We start from the raw sequence: 14,524 nt of genomic DNA, 5'->3' as shown, positions 1-14,524 counted from the left end.
TTTTGTTCTCACCTTAACCCTAGCACTTAGAACAATTCCTGGAACATAATAGATCCTCAATAAATGTGTTAAATTAAATAGAAAAGATGACCCCTATGCTGAGCCTTGAACAGCAAACAGGAACAACGAGTCAGATGAAGGTGAGCCGAACAGCATGAGCAAAAGCACAGAGACATCAAACATATGATCGATGTGGGAAAAGCCACTTCAGTATGACTGGGCAGTGACACCCATGGTGTGTGATGGAAACCGGGAACCTATGAACCGAGGGAAAAAGAGGCCAGGAGAGCCTTGCCAGGCATGGCCAGGAGCTTGGACTTTCTTGGGAAAGCGATGAGGAGCAACTAAAGGGATTTATGAAGGAAGTAACACAGATTTTTGCAGTTCAACTGGCAGCATCACAGATCACAGATTGGAAGGGGTTGACATTGGAAGAAGGGATCCGAAACAGATTGTTTTGAGTTCAGAAAAGTAACAATGATAAAAATATTAAACACAGCTAGTCACATTAAATACCTACTATTCTGTGTCCGTGTTAAAGGCCTGACATTATCTCATTTAATCTTGACAATAATTCTATGAAATAGATACTACTCCCATTTTATGGACAAGTGTAGTAGCACAGAGATTAAGTAACTCACCTAAGATTATACAGCCAGAAAATGAGGGAGCCAAGATCCAAACACGGATAGTCTCACAGCAGAGCCTGGATTTAAAGCCACTAAGGCATGAGAAATTCAGGAGTCCCTTAAGAGATAAAACTCAGCAGCACTTTGTGATTTCTTTGGAGGTGGAAGGTGAGGTGGAGGGAAGTGATTGCAGGGTGTCTGGCTTGGATGACTAGCAATTAGAGACTCAGAACTACAGAACTCCTTAAAGATCGCCCGGACTGACTGCCCACCAATGCCACAAATTTCTTCTCTGACATCTTCCATACTTCTCTAGCTTATGCTTGACAGGACAACATAGATCTCAGTTAAGTCAAACTCTGCCTCCCGTTACTAAGACTCTTAAGATTTAAAATATCTTGCTTGTTGAAAGAGGCTTCTGAGACTTTATCTAGTGATTTTTACTCTGTGATATGCAGAATTCTAGAATTCTACAAGTATCTCAGGGGCTATCTCAGGCAGGGCTCCTGCCTCCCCTCTTCAACCAAGCAGTACCAATTCTATGACACTCTCGTGTTGAGGGTCCTTGTAAGATCTCATTTTTTAAAAAGAGTACAATGCTTTTAAAAGCAATCATGAACACTGGTACAGACCAATAACCCTATTTCATGGCAAAGGAATTTGTGGTCCACCAAGTATGAATGCACGAGTCAAGGTCACATAGACAAGTAATCGGAGACCAAAATAGTCATTCAAATACTGGGAAATGACCCACTTCTCTCGGCCATCTTTCTCTTTGAGTTTTATAGAAGAATATAATTTTTTAACAAGATTTAAAACCGTACTGTAAAGTAATATACCAAACTATACATTTGTACTTTTAATTATTCCTATAGCTCTAAGTTTTAACACTTAGTCCTCTATATCTCAGAATCTGTATCCAGTGTAACTTAATTTATATAATGTATTAATTATTTATCACCACCTGCAAGCTCATGGTAACAATGGAGTTACAACAAGACGTCTAAACTGACTGGTGTGCCTTGGGACACCTGGCTGGCTCAGTCAGTAGAGCATGTGACTCTTATCTCAGGGTCATGAGTTTGAGCCCCAGCTTGGGTATAGAGATTACCTAAAAATAAAATCTTAAAAATAAATAAATAAATAAATAAATAAATAAATAAATAAATAAACTGACTGGTGTGCCCTAAACTCATAGATATGCTAGGTAACATTTCTGCCTTAGTATTCATGATCTTACTTAAGAAAGTAATTCAAGTCAGGGCACCTGGCCAGCTCAGTCAGAAGAACATGCAACTCCTGATCTCGGGTTTATGAGGTCAAGCCCCATGTTGGCTGTAGATATTTAAATAAATAAATATGTAAAAAAAGAAAGAAAGAAAGCAATTCAGGTCAACTCAATTACAATATATGCTCTGACTTGAGGTCCTTCAACTCCATGATTCTTCAACTCCCTTTTTTCCCTTTTCTAAAGCTTGGAATGTGCTAAGGATTCAAGATGTGACTTGATCAGGAAAAAAAAAAAAAAAAAAAAAAAGGCATCCCCACACATACAAACAAGGGCTCCAGAAGCACTCAAGACTCACGCATTTCTATGAACAGCTGCCTCTTCTCTGCCATGGTCTTCCGCTTGTTCCCACTTTCCTCAATCATCCTAGAGACAAAAAAAGATACAATAGACCACTGTAATTTGACAGTTCAACCAAGAGTTTATCATTCTATTATGAAGAGGTCCCAAAAACCAAGTTGTATGTGCACATTTAAGACAGCATCAGTAAAAGCAAAGTGGAAGCCTGATACAGAAAAAGACAAATAACTGTCCTTTTATTTATCTGACAGCTTCTAAAATAATTACAAAGTTAATAATTAAATGAGCACATACATTTGCTTCCTGTGCTGAAAATATGGAGCTATGTCTTATTTCTAACCTTGATTATTTTCTCTGCAGAGTCCTGGATTAGCCGAGACAGTTTCCCACATCCCTACTGTTTTACAAAGATAAACATGTTACTAAGTATAACTTAGCAAATAATTATAATGAAAAGCTAAAATAAAGAACATAAGAAGTTACTAGCTTATACATAAAAGGTATAAATAAAATATTCTATTTTATATTGAACAATATTAAACAAAAAGGTATTTATCCCCAAACTCAAAGAGCTCCTAAAGGTAAGTTTTTATCACATGATAATAGTTTAGGTTGACAGACATAGGCTGTCACTCTGTTAAAACTCTTTCCATGCATTACCTCATTTAATCCTCCCAACAACCCTAGATACTGGTTATCATTCTTATTATACCCATTTTATAAATTAGGAAACAGCCTGCAAAGAACACTAACTTGCTTGAGGGCACACAAACAGAAATGGTAGATGAAATCCTAACCCTTTCACTAAACTTCTTACATAACTGTTGCTTTTAGATGCATATTGCCAAATCTCTACACCTAAAAAGCTAAAAAAAACCAACAGCGTACTGCACAGACCCTAGTGATGCAAAATCTCTGATAATTTCCGCTGCATTTTGCCTTATTCTGTGAAGAAAAAATATCTAGACAAAGAGTGTAAGCCTAACAATTTCCTTAAGCAAAATTAAGCTGTTATTTACATAACATACTCTCAAATATGTTAGAATAACAAATTAAATGATGGCTACGCAAATTACATATCCATTAAGACAAGGTACCCAGCAAAGTATAATTATAAATAGTATCCTAAAGAAAATTTAAAATGTAAATGCAATCCTTAACATCCTACAACTAATATTTTGATAAGACTGACCGTTTTAGATCATTGATATGTTACAAAGTACTCTTCAACACACATGTTGGTTACTTAACAATTTACCCCCAAGAGAACAGAATTTTAAACGGAAAGAAAGCCAAAAGAAAAAGCAACTAGAAACAGCAAATATTAAATGAAATCTAAGTCCTACAGTAAAAAAACAGAAGTTGATACACATAGCCTGTAATTACTAAGAAAGAAAGTTACTTAAAAGTTTACTGCCTCTTCCTCAATCTTGGCCTGTGAAGAGGTAATAACAAATCTTAAATGCTAAACACAGATTAAAAGAGAATATCATAATATCCTTTATAACACATCTCATTTATTAAATCCTTTTTCTACTTTTGCTATTTCTCTACATCACTTTTTTTCAAAGTTGGGTATAAGAATTCCTGGAGATCTCTAAATTCTTCGGGACAATCTTCTAAATTGTATCTTTGTTTCCAAGTTAATCTTGAAAAAATTAATATAAATATATTCTGGATCATCTGGATGTCCACCAAACTACAATGCTAACATAAAAATACCAACATTCTCTATAAAATTTAAAGAAGACCCAAAGTCTAACAATATAATGTTCAGTATGTCCGGGAAACAATACAAAACTATCTGGCAAACAAACAACCAAGACAATCTTAACTCACAAGGGCAAAAACAATCAACAGATGCCACTGACAAAATGACGCAGTTGGTAGTAACCTGACAGACATTAAAGCAGTGATTATAAAAATGCTCCAATTGGCAATCACATACACTCTTGAAACATGAGTTAAAATCTTTTTTTTTTTAACATTTTATTTATTCTTGAGAGAGACAGAGACAGAGAGTGGGAGAAGGCCAGAGCAAGAGAGGGACACAAACTCAGAAGTAGGCTCCAGGCTCTGAGCTGTCAGCACAAAGCCCGACGTGGGGCTCCAACTCACAATCCGTGAGATCATGACCTGAGCCAAAGTCAGATGCTCAACCAACTGAGCCACCCAGGCGCCCCAGAAACGTCAGTTAAAATCTTACGTGTCAGTAGAGAAACAAAAGATAGGAAAGGAACCAAATGGAAATGTTAGAACTGAAATATAAACTCACTGGGGGAGAGGAGGTGCTCACTGGATGAACTCAACAGTAGAATGAAGACAAAGGAAAGAGTCTGTAAACTTTAAGATACATCAAACAGAAATTATCCAATCTGAACATCAGAAAGAGAGAGAGAGAGAGATTTCTTAAAAAAAAAAAAAAAGGAATAAAGCCTCAGGAACTTGGTGGACAAAAACAAAAGATCCAACATTCCTCATGTACTCAGAATCCCAGAAGGAGAAAAACAGTGTGGTGATATGGTGCTCAACAATACATGAAGACATAATAGCTGAAAACTTAGCAAGTTCAGTGAAAGACATACCTACAAATTCAAGAAACTGAGCAAACAAGTTAAAGTCAAAGAAACTCATTATAATGATCACATCATAATCAAATTGCTAAAAGACAAATTCTTTTTAAAAAAGTGTTTAAGTTTATATATTTTTGAGAGAGCATGCACACATATATACGTGAGCAGGAGAGGAGCAGAGAGGGGGAGAGAGAATCCCAAGCAGGCTCTGAGTTGCCAGCACACAGCCCAACACAGGGCTTGATCCCACAAACTGAGGTCATGACAAAGAAAAATTCTTTGGGAATGCAAGCTGGTGCAGCCACTCTGGAAAATAATATGGAGCTTCCTCAAAAAACTAAAACTAGAACTACTCTACGACCCAGCAATTGCACTACTAGGCATTTATCCACGGGATACAGGTGTGCTGTTTCAAAGGGACACATGCACCCCCATGTTTATGGCAGCACTATCGACGATAGCCAAAGTATGGAAACAGCCCAAATGTCCATTGATGGATGAACGGATAAAGATGATGTGGTATAGGGGCGCCTGGGTGGCGCAGTCGGTTAAGCGTCCGACTTCAGCCAGGTCACGATCTCGCGGTCCGTGAGTTCGAGCCCCGCGTCAGGCTCTGGGCTGATGGCTCGGAGCCTGGAGCCTGTTTCCGATGCTGTGTCTCCCTCTCTCTCTGCCCCTCTCCCGTTCATGCTCTGTTTCTCTCTGTCCCAAAAATAAATAAAAAACGTTGAAAAAAAAATTTTTTTTAATTAAAAAAAATTAAAAAAAAAAGATGATGTGGTATATATATACAATAGAGTATTACTCAGCACTCAAAATGAATGAAATCTTGCCATTTGCAACTACGTGGATGGAACTGGAGGGTGTTATGCTAAGTGAAATTAGTCAGAGAAAGACAAAAATCATATGACTTCACTCATAGGAGGACTTTAAGAGATAAAACAGATGAACATAAGGGAAGGGAAACAAAAATAATATAAAAACAGGGAGGGGGACAAAACAGAAGAGACTCATAAATATGGAGAACAAACTGAGGGTTACTGGAGGGGTGGTGGGGCTAAATGGATAAGGGGCACTAAGGAATCTACTCCTGAAATCATTGTTGCACTATATGCTAACTAATTTGGATGTAAAATTTAAAAAATAAAAAATAAAACTAAAAAGAAAAATTCTTGAAAGAAGTCAGAGTAAAAGAAAATTTTACTGGGGCCCCTGGGTGGCTCAGTCAGTTAAGTGTTCAATTCTTGGTTTGGGCTCAGGTCATGATCCCACAGATCTCTCTCTCTCAAAATAAATAAATAAACTTTTTTTAAAAAACTTAAAAAAAAAGGGGGCCCCTGAGTGGCTCAGTCGGTTAAGCGTCTGACTTCAGCTCAGGTCATGATCTCAGTCTGTGAGTTTGAGCCCCGTGTTGGCCTCTGTGCCGACTGCTCAGAGCCTGGAGCCTGCTTTGGATTCTGTGTCTGCCTCTCTCTCTGCCCCTCCCCTGTTCGAACTCTCTCTCTCAAAAATCAATAAACATTAAAAAAAATTTTTTTAAAAACTTAAAAAAAAAAACAAAAACATTTTACCCATAGGGCAGGGATCAGCCACTTTTTTCTTGAAGGGCCAAACCATAAATATTTTAGGTTTGCAGGCCATGTGGTCTCTGTTACAACTACTCACCATTGCTACTGCAGTGTGAAAGAAGCCATAGACAATATGTAGACAAGTGGGTGTGGCTTTGTTAAAATTTTATTTAGAAAATAGTCCACCCACAGACCACAGTCTGCCAGCTCCGGTTTGAGAAGAACAATGATACGAATTACTACAGATTTCTCATCAGAAACTATGGAAGTCCGCAGATGGTAGACCAAGGCTCTTAAAGTGCTGGGGAAAAAAAAACACCGTCGACCCAGAATTCTATATTGAGAGAACATTATCCTTCAGAAATTAAAGAAAGCTAAGAGAATTTGTAGCCAGCAGACATGCTCTAAAATAACTGCTAAAGAAAGTTCTTCAGAAAGGAGGGGAAAATAATTACATAATATTGCAAATGAAGGAATAGCAATAGAAAAGATGTTAAAAGAAATAACACCAATTTCACACAATTGCTACCAGAAAATACAAAAGAACATCTTTTGATTCATCTTAAAAAGCCAGCAATATCCTGATACCCAAAATAGACAAAGACAATACAAAAATAAATATCTCTCATGAACACAGACACAAAAACCCTCATCAACAAGCAAAATCCTCCACAAAGTATTATAAATTGAATCAAGCAATATATAAAAACCTTGCAAGCAACAGGAGTTTATCCCAGGAATGCAAGACCAGTTCAACATTTGAAAACTAATCAACATAATCCAACATATTAACAATCTAAAGGAAAAAAACCACATGTTTATATCAGATGCAGAAAGAGCATTTCACAAATTACAATGTCCATTCCTGATGATAAACTCTACTCAAACTAGAAATAAAACCTCTCTCTACCTACAGGGCATCTAGAGAAAACTTATAGCCAAAGTCACACTTAATGGTAGAAAACTAAATGCTTTCCTCCTAAGATTGGGACCAAGACAAGGATGCCCATTCTTACCACTTCCATTAAACACTATACAGGATGTCTTAGCTAGAGATAAGAAATAAAAGGCAAACAGATTGGAAAGGAAGAAATAAAATTATCCCTACTTCCAGACAACATGATTATCTTTGTAGAAATTCCAAAGGAACATACAAAAAAAGCTCCTAGAACTAAAAAGTGAGTCTAACACTGTTGCAGGACACAAGATCAAAACACAAAAATCAACCACAGTTCTGATTACTAGCACTGCACAACTAGATATTGAATACTTTGAAAACAGCATTTACGATATCTCTAACAAAAAATAAGATGCTTAGGTATACACCAACAAAATATGTATAGTAAAGGATCTGTATACTGGAACTCAAAAGAGTGATGCAAGAAATTTTTTAAAGACCTAAACAAACAGAAAGACATACCATCTAACCAGACAGTCTAATCAAAATCCCAGCAGAAGTTTTTATAAACATAGACAATTCTAAATTTTGTATGACTAGGCAAAAGGATTGGACAAGACAATTTTGAAAAGAAAGAAAAAAGTTGCAGGATTACACTCCCAAATTTTAAGAATTACTATAAAGCCACAGAAATCAAGACAACACAGTACTAGAAAGGCCATTTGATTTTTTTTTTTTAAGTGCAAAAGAAATTCAATGAAGGACAAACTTGGTGTTCAATACACTGCTTATCTATATGCCAAAATGATGAACCTTGACCTATACCTCACACCATACACAAAAAATAATTCTAAATGGAAAATAAATGTAAAATATAAAAGTATAAAACTTTTAGAAGAAAACAGAGGATAAAGTCTTCATGGTCTAGTACATCACACTAAACGCACAAGCCGTAAAAAAAAAAAAAAAGACAAATTGAACATCACCAAAATTAAACACTTTTGTTCTATGTAAGAAACTGGTAAGAAATGAAAAGACAAGCTAATGACATTTCAGACACAGGATTATATATAAAAGTATATAAAAAAACTCTCAAAACCAAGCCAATGTGCAAGAAGAGATTGTTACTCAACATTAACCATGACGTTGACATTATTTGTTGACTTAAGAGTGTAGAAGACCCTGTTGATATCCTGCCTTTATTCTTTCACCTATACTACTACTTTCGTGTAGAACTGATCAGCTTCCAGTTGCCAACATCTGCATTTCTTTGCCTGAGGGTTTTTCTGGCCATTGAAGACTGCTTTGACATTTGCAGGGCAGTCCAGAAGTCCCAGGGAATTAACATTCCTGGAGGAGCCCTCTCACTGATGGAAGTTAATATATAAACACTCCAGCTCCTTTACGCATCAAAAAACAATGTTTTCCACTGGCTTCCTAAGTTCCTCTTTGGAATTAAGTTTGCTGACTCACAATGCCTGATAGGAAACCCTTTACTAGCTGCTTTCTCTTCTCTGACTTCTCCACTCTCTTGGTATCTTCTAAGATCACCTAAAAAAAAACCAAAAAACAAAAAACAACAACAAAAAACAAAACAAACTAACAAAAAATACTTGCACTTGAGTCTTTATATCAGCATTTACTTCTAGGGTAACTCAAACAAGACCAATTTGACCCTGGTATAACAGGTCCTTCTGATGTATTCTGTAAGTGGATCACTTGCCAACCAGACAACAAGGTTCCCAGTGCTGGTAGTAAGTGGCTTGTTGAGAACCCCTGGCGAGCTGTTGCATCAATATTACTAAGATTCTTGATGTGGTGGAGCTAGGAAGAGATACAGATAAAAGATGACTAGGTTATGCAATAGCTTTAGCATCTGAGAGATATAGGGGTATCAAGAATCTTAAAGACAATGAAATTGGCTGAGTTTCTGCTCAGTAGCATTGATGCACAGAAGAAAGAAAACATCAAGGGCTAAATCATATAGGTATCAACTCAAAGTATGGTAAGACAGCCCAAAGACCCCACAGCAGCATTTTAAGGAACCCTCAGCCTCTACAACTAGAAGGCAGACTGTGCTAAAAAGCAGACCCAAATTCTGATTATGAAAGGAGGTAAATTATTAAAAATATTGAATTGACACTCCAGTCAAGATTCTCCTGAACCCTCTGGGCCGGAAGAAGTGGCTCCCTTGCCCTTGCTACAAGATGGCAGTCTCCTCTGCCTGAAGACCATGAAAGGCCTCATCTGAGATACATGCCTCAAAAGATGCTAACACTTCTCAGGATCTGTCCCTTCACTGATTCTAGGCTTCACTGATTCACTGATTCTAGGCTAACAACTAGGGTCAAGTCTTGGCATCATGGGAACAGAGAGGTACTGTCCTTGCTTTGGATGATTCACCAAAGGTGAAGAGGTGATTCACCAAAACAGCTACTGGACCTGATAATATGTACTAGTGGAACCTGGGAGAACATACCTGGGAATGGATTTTGAGAGCTGAACTTGGGGACCAAGTATAAGGTTGGTGAGGAAACTGTTATATAGGTGCACTCCCCCATGACACTGGATTTAATGTTCCAAAAAGGACAGCTGGACCCAGTCCTAATGTACTGCTAGATTGGCTCATTTAAGCCTCGGAGTGAGAACGATTGATGACCTATAGGAAATGAATTGGAGATGCTAGAACCACAAGGCAGAGTATAAAGAGGCATATCCATACCCTTCCCCATATCTCCTAACCTTTGCCAATTCTGTCTACTAGACTGACAGCATCTGCTTCAAAAACAAAACAACACAAACAACAAATTGATGGCCTCCTCTGACCTCTGAAGTCCATTTTATTCCCTGCATGCCAACCTTGAAATATTACAGACTTACCACCTTCTGGAAACAGTCCTAACCAGTGACTGTAGATATTCCACCTACCTCACCCCCTCAAGAGGGATAACTCTGAGGACGTTTTATACTGGCTCCTAGAGTTCTCCAGTGGGAAAGCTCCAGATAGTTACTTGCAGCTGTAACTTGCTTGATAACAAATCCTTTACTTGCAAAACTTCCCTTCCCTATCTCACTTCATGGTCCCCTACTGGTATTTCCTGGGATAATCTTCAAAATAAAATACTTGCACTCAAATCCTTGTCTGAGGCAGCTTCTGGGGGAACTCAAACCGTTTAAAACAGTAAGTCTTTTCACTTTAACCAGGCCAACAACAATTCAGATTACATAAAATCCAAATGTATCGGGTACATATAAACTAAGATTATTATAAATGATTTCCCTAAGCCTTACTGATAGGTAAGTCCATCCACTGCTCCATGGATACTAACAACTGAAGCTCTCTAATTCTGATTTTAACAGTTCCACAATGAACAAATATCTAATCCTACTGCCATACCTGATTGTATGTCCTTGTGCTCCTGACATAACCTTGAAAATCAACACTTACATGAATGTAAGCACATCGCTTTAACTTCCTTCCACTCACACTCCTGGCACTTTGCCTTTTCTTAGCCTCATAATCGAGAGATAACCAACACCTCTGTATTATTCCCTTCACATACTAACTCTGATTTCAAACCCTGCCATTTCCTTCCTCATGATATCTCATATCCACCCCTTTTTCCCATTTCGACTGCCAAAATCTTTGTCCATGTGAATGCACAAATAAAATTCTATGATACCATGATCTCAGACTCTGCACCCACATCTTCCTGTATCTCATCCTGTGGTCAGAGAAATCCACTAGGTATATTTATGCCAACACGTTTCATCTTCAGTGGACCCTAATCACCCTACTCAGGAGTTTCACCCTACCCAATTTAAAAAAATCAGTGCACAAAGTGCACCAAGCCAGGCAAAGAAAAACAAATACCATGATCTCACTCATATGTGGAATCTAGTAATACAAAAAAAAAGTCAAATTCACCACAGAAGCAGAGTGGAATGGTGGTTTCCAGCAGCTAGGACGTAGGGGAAATGGGAAGATAGTAATCAAAGGATACAAACTTTCAGTTATTAGATGAACAATCTGGGGACCAAACGTACACGATGGTAAGTGCAGTTGATAATACTGTAGTGTACTGTATATTTGAAATTTGGTAAAAGAGTAGATCTTAAACTACCACAAAAAAAGGTAACTGTGAGATGATCGATGTGTTTTCTATCACACATGATTGTGTGTGGAAATCATCTCACAAGGTACACATATATATCAAATCATCAGGTTGTACACTTTAAATATATAAAATTTTATTTGTCAATTACACTTCAATAAAGCTGGGGGGAGGAATATAACAATATATCTGAGCATCTTTCCAAGCTGTCAAATACTCCTCAAAAATTTATCTGAGCCTTGATTATTGACAATTATTTTCAGTTATCTACTACTTTAAACAATGCAACAATGAATGTCTTTGAAGCAAAATTAATAATTAAAAAAAAGAACCAAACACAGCCTTAGCCTATAAAATGTTAAAAAAAGACTACAGTCCTAGCTATGAGAATGTATGCAAAGTTTCTTCAATCTAAAAAGGGTTGAAACTGTAAGCCCATAGAAGAGGCTATTTAATGTCCTAAGCCCAAAGCCAACAAAACAAATGAGTTTTTAGATACAAAACCCCAAAACACAATCCATGAAAGAAAAAACTGTTCAGTTAGATCTTACCAGAATTAACCATTCTGCAAGAGATACCGCTCAGATAATGAAAAGACAAGCCCTAATGTGAAAGAAATGCTTCCAAAGCACTTCTGATGAAGGACTTGCATCACAAGTGCAAAAAAGAGTTCTTAAAACTCAACAGTAAGAAAACAGCCCAATTACGCCTGGGTGGCTCAGTCGGTTGAGCGTCCGACTTTGGCTCAGGTCATGGTCTCACAGTTCGTGAGTTCAAGCCCCGCATTGGGCTCTGTGCTGACAAACAGCTTGGAGCCTGGAGCCTGCTTCAGATTTTGTGTGTGTGTGTCTCTCTCCCCCTCCCCTGCTCATGCTCTGCCTCTCTCTGCCTCTCAAAAATAAATAAATGTAAAAAAAAAAATTTTTTTTAAGAAAGCAGCCCAATTAAAAAAAAATGATCAAAAGATCTGAGCAGATACCTCACAGAAGACATACAGATGATAAATAAGCATATAAGACATTCAATATCATTTATCATTAGGAAATCACAAATTAAAACACAACGAGATACTACTGAATGGCTGAAATTGAACAAAAATGACCACACCAAATGCTGACCAGAACGCAGAGCGACAGGCACCCTCGCCCACTGCTGGCAGTAACACACACACAGCCACACTAGCAGACGGCCTGGAAGTCTCTACAAAGCCAACTGTACAGCCTTACCATGCATTCCAGAAATTGTACAACTCAGTATTTACCCAACTGAGTTGAAAACTTCTATCCACACAAAACCTGCACCCAAATGATTACACCCAGCTTATTCAGAATTGCCAAATAATGAAAAGCAACCAAGATGTCCTTAAATGGGTGAACAGATAAACACACTGTGGCACTTTCATAAATGGAATGTGGTTCAGCAATAAGAAATGAGCTATCAAGCCATGAAAAGACACAGAGGAAGCTTAAATACATATTGTTAAGTGAAAAGAGCCAGTCTGAAATGGCTAAACACCATATGATTCCAATCTCAGGACCTTCCAGAAAAACAAAACTATACAAATGTTAAAACAATCAGTGGTTACCAGAGATTTTGGAGGGGGGCAGGGAGGCAAAAGGGATGAACAGGTGAGGCACAGGGGATGTTTTTTAGGGTGGAGAAACTTTCACAGGATACAGGTCTCGTGTAAATGACACTAAACATTTGTCAAAACCGACAGAAATTTCAGAGCGAACCTTAATGTACGTCAATTTTTTTTAATCCTTGTAATGTCAGAGGATCTCAGGATGAAATGCAGAATGTGACAAAAAAAATCTTACTGTTACAAATGTATGACACAACCTCACTGAAGAGGGTGAGGGGGAAAGTAGTGACCTAAGTAACTCTGGAAATAAATGGAGTCTGTAAGACTAAAGACAAAGCAAAACACACGTAAGTACCGTACTCTAGCTTCTCACGGGTTATAAGTTAACGATTCTGATACGAGTATGCATGGGCACTGCAACTGAACACCTAAGTTAATGGATGGCAGATGGTGGAGAGTGAGGTTACAGAGAAGCAAGATGAGAAGCTAGCAAGATCCATGTGGTAATGGATTACAATTGGAAACATTAGTACAAGTTCATGTTAGTTTAATATAGATACAGATAGCTACACATAGAAGCATTTGTAGATCCCGTGTACATACAGGGGTTAGTATACACAGATATACGTCCTTGCTCTGTCAACTGAGAGGGCCTAGAAACAACAATATCCCAATAGCAATGACAACACCTAGTGCTCAATTTTTGGTATATAATACCACTCTCCAATAAAAGGAACCAGGGCTCCTTGGAGAAATGGCTGAGGCAGGAAATACACAACATGAGCCCTAGAGCATCTTGAAAGAAAGTTCTGGGAGGGAAAACACTACATGACAGGGGCGTATCAAAGAGACACAGAAGCCAACTGTAAGCTCCCAATGGCCAAAGTTAGAAATTTCAGCAACAAAATTAAATAGCATTAAATATCCTTAAGTTGCTACTGATATAAATGAGCGAATGAATTAATAAAGAATTCCTACACAGAATTCCAAATTATTTACATAGATACTCTGCCCTAAAGAAAGTGGAGCATAACTCCCCACTCCTTAAGTGTGAGCTGCACACAGTGACTGCCTTCCAAAGAAGAACAGAGGGAGGGAGGGAGGGATACCTTGGCAGTGAAGACACCTGACAGACACAACCGTCAATCAGGTGACTGAAGCCAACAGTGACCAATCATGTTGACAGAATGTACCTTTCATATGCTGTGATGAAAATGGCATTTTTCTTCTGTGGTCTTCCTTCCCAAAACCTTTAAACCCAGTATAATCATGAGGAAAAGCATCAGGCAAATCTCAATTGAGGGAAAATATACTAAATACCTAACCAGTACTCCTCAAGTTTGTCAAGTTTCATAAAAAATTTGATGAGAAAAGTCTGAGAAACAGGGGTACCCAGCTATCTCAGTCGGTGGAGCATATGACTCTTGATCTTGGGATTGTGAGTTCAAGCCCCACACTGGGTATAGAGCTTACTTTAAATAAATAAATAAATAAATAAATTTTTTAGAGGGAAAGAGAGAAGTCTGAGAAACTGACAAAGCCAAGGGAAGTCTAAGGAGACACGACAA

At 37.9% G+C, this 14,524-nt stretch overlaps 1 protein-coding gene across 35 annotated transcripts in view; it reads right to left on the bottom strand.

Moving 5' to 3' along the window:
- The window catches only part of DTNB (dystrobrevin beta), a 239,834-nt gene that overhangs the window by 209,922 nt on the left and 15,388 nt on the right, over window positions 1–14,524 (bottom strand). For 33 of the 35 annotated variants that reach the window (XR_008289633.1, XR_008289634.1, XR_008289636.1 and 30 more), the window contains one exon: window positions 2,216–2,283. Coding sequence is in view for 28 of the 35 variants with exons in the window: in XM_053201147.1 (XP_053057122.1) it covers window positions 2,216–2,283 (68 nt within the window). In the remaining 7 variants the exon portion in view is untranslated. Of the gene's footprint in view, window positions 1–2,183; window positions 2,284–2,877; window positions 2,897–14,524 lie in introns of those variants that run through there. The other 2 variants (XM_053201146.1, XM_053201152.1) reach the window with 2 other exon arrangements.

The sequence above is a fragment of the Acinonyx jubatus genome, chromosome A3 (assembly GCF_027475565.1).
Source record: "Acinonyx jubatus isolate Ajub_Pintada_27869175 chromosome A3, VMU_Ajub_asm_v1.0, whole genome shotgun sequence".
Taxonomy (NCBI): Eukaryota; Metazoa; Chordata; class Mammalia; order Carnivora; family Felidae; genus Acinonyx; species Acinonyx jubatus.
The sequence above is the reverse complement of the archived record's forward strand: the minus strand, read 5'-3'. Positions and strand labels throughout refer to the sequence as shown.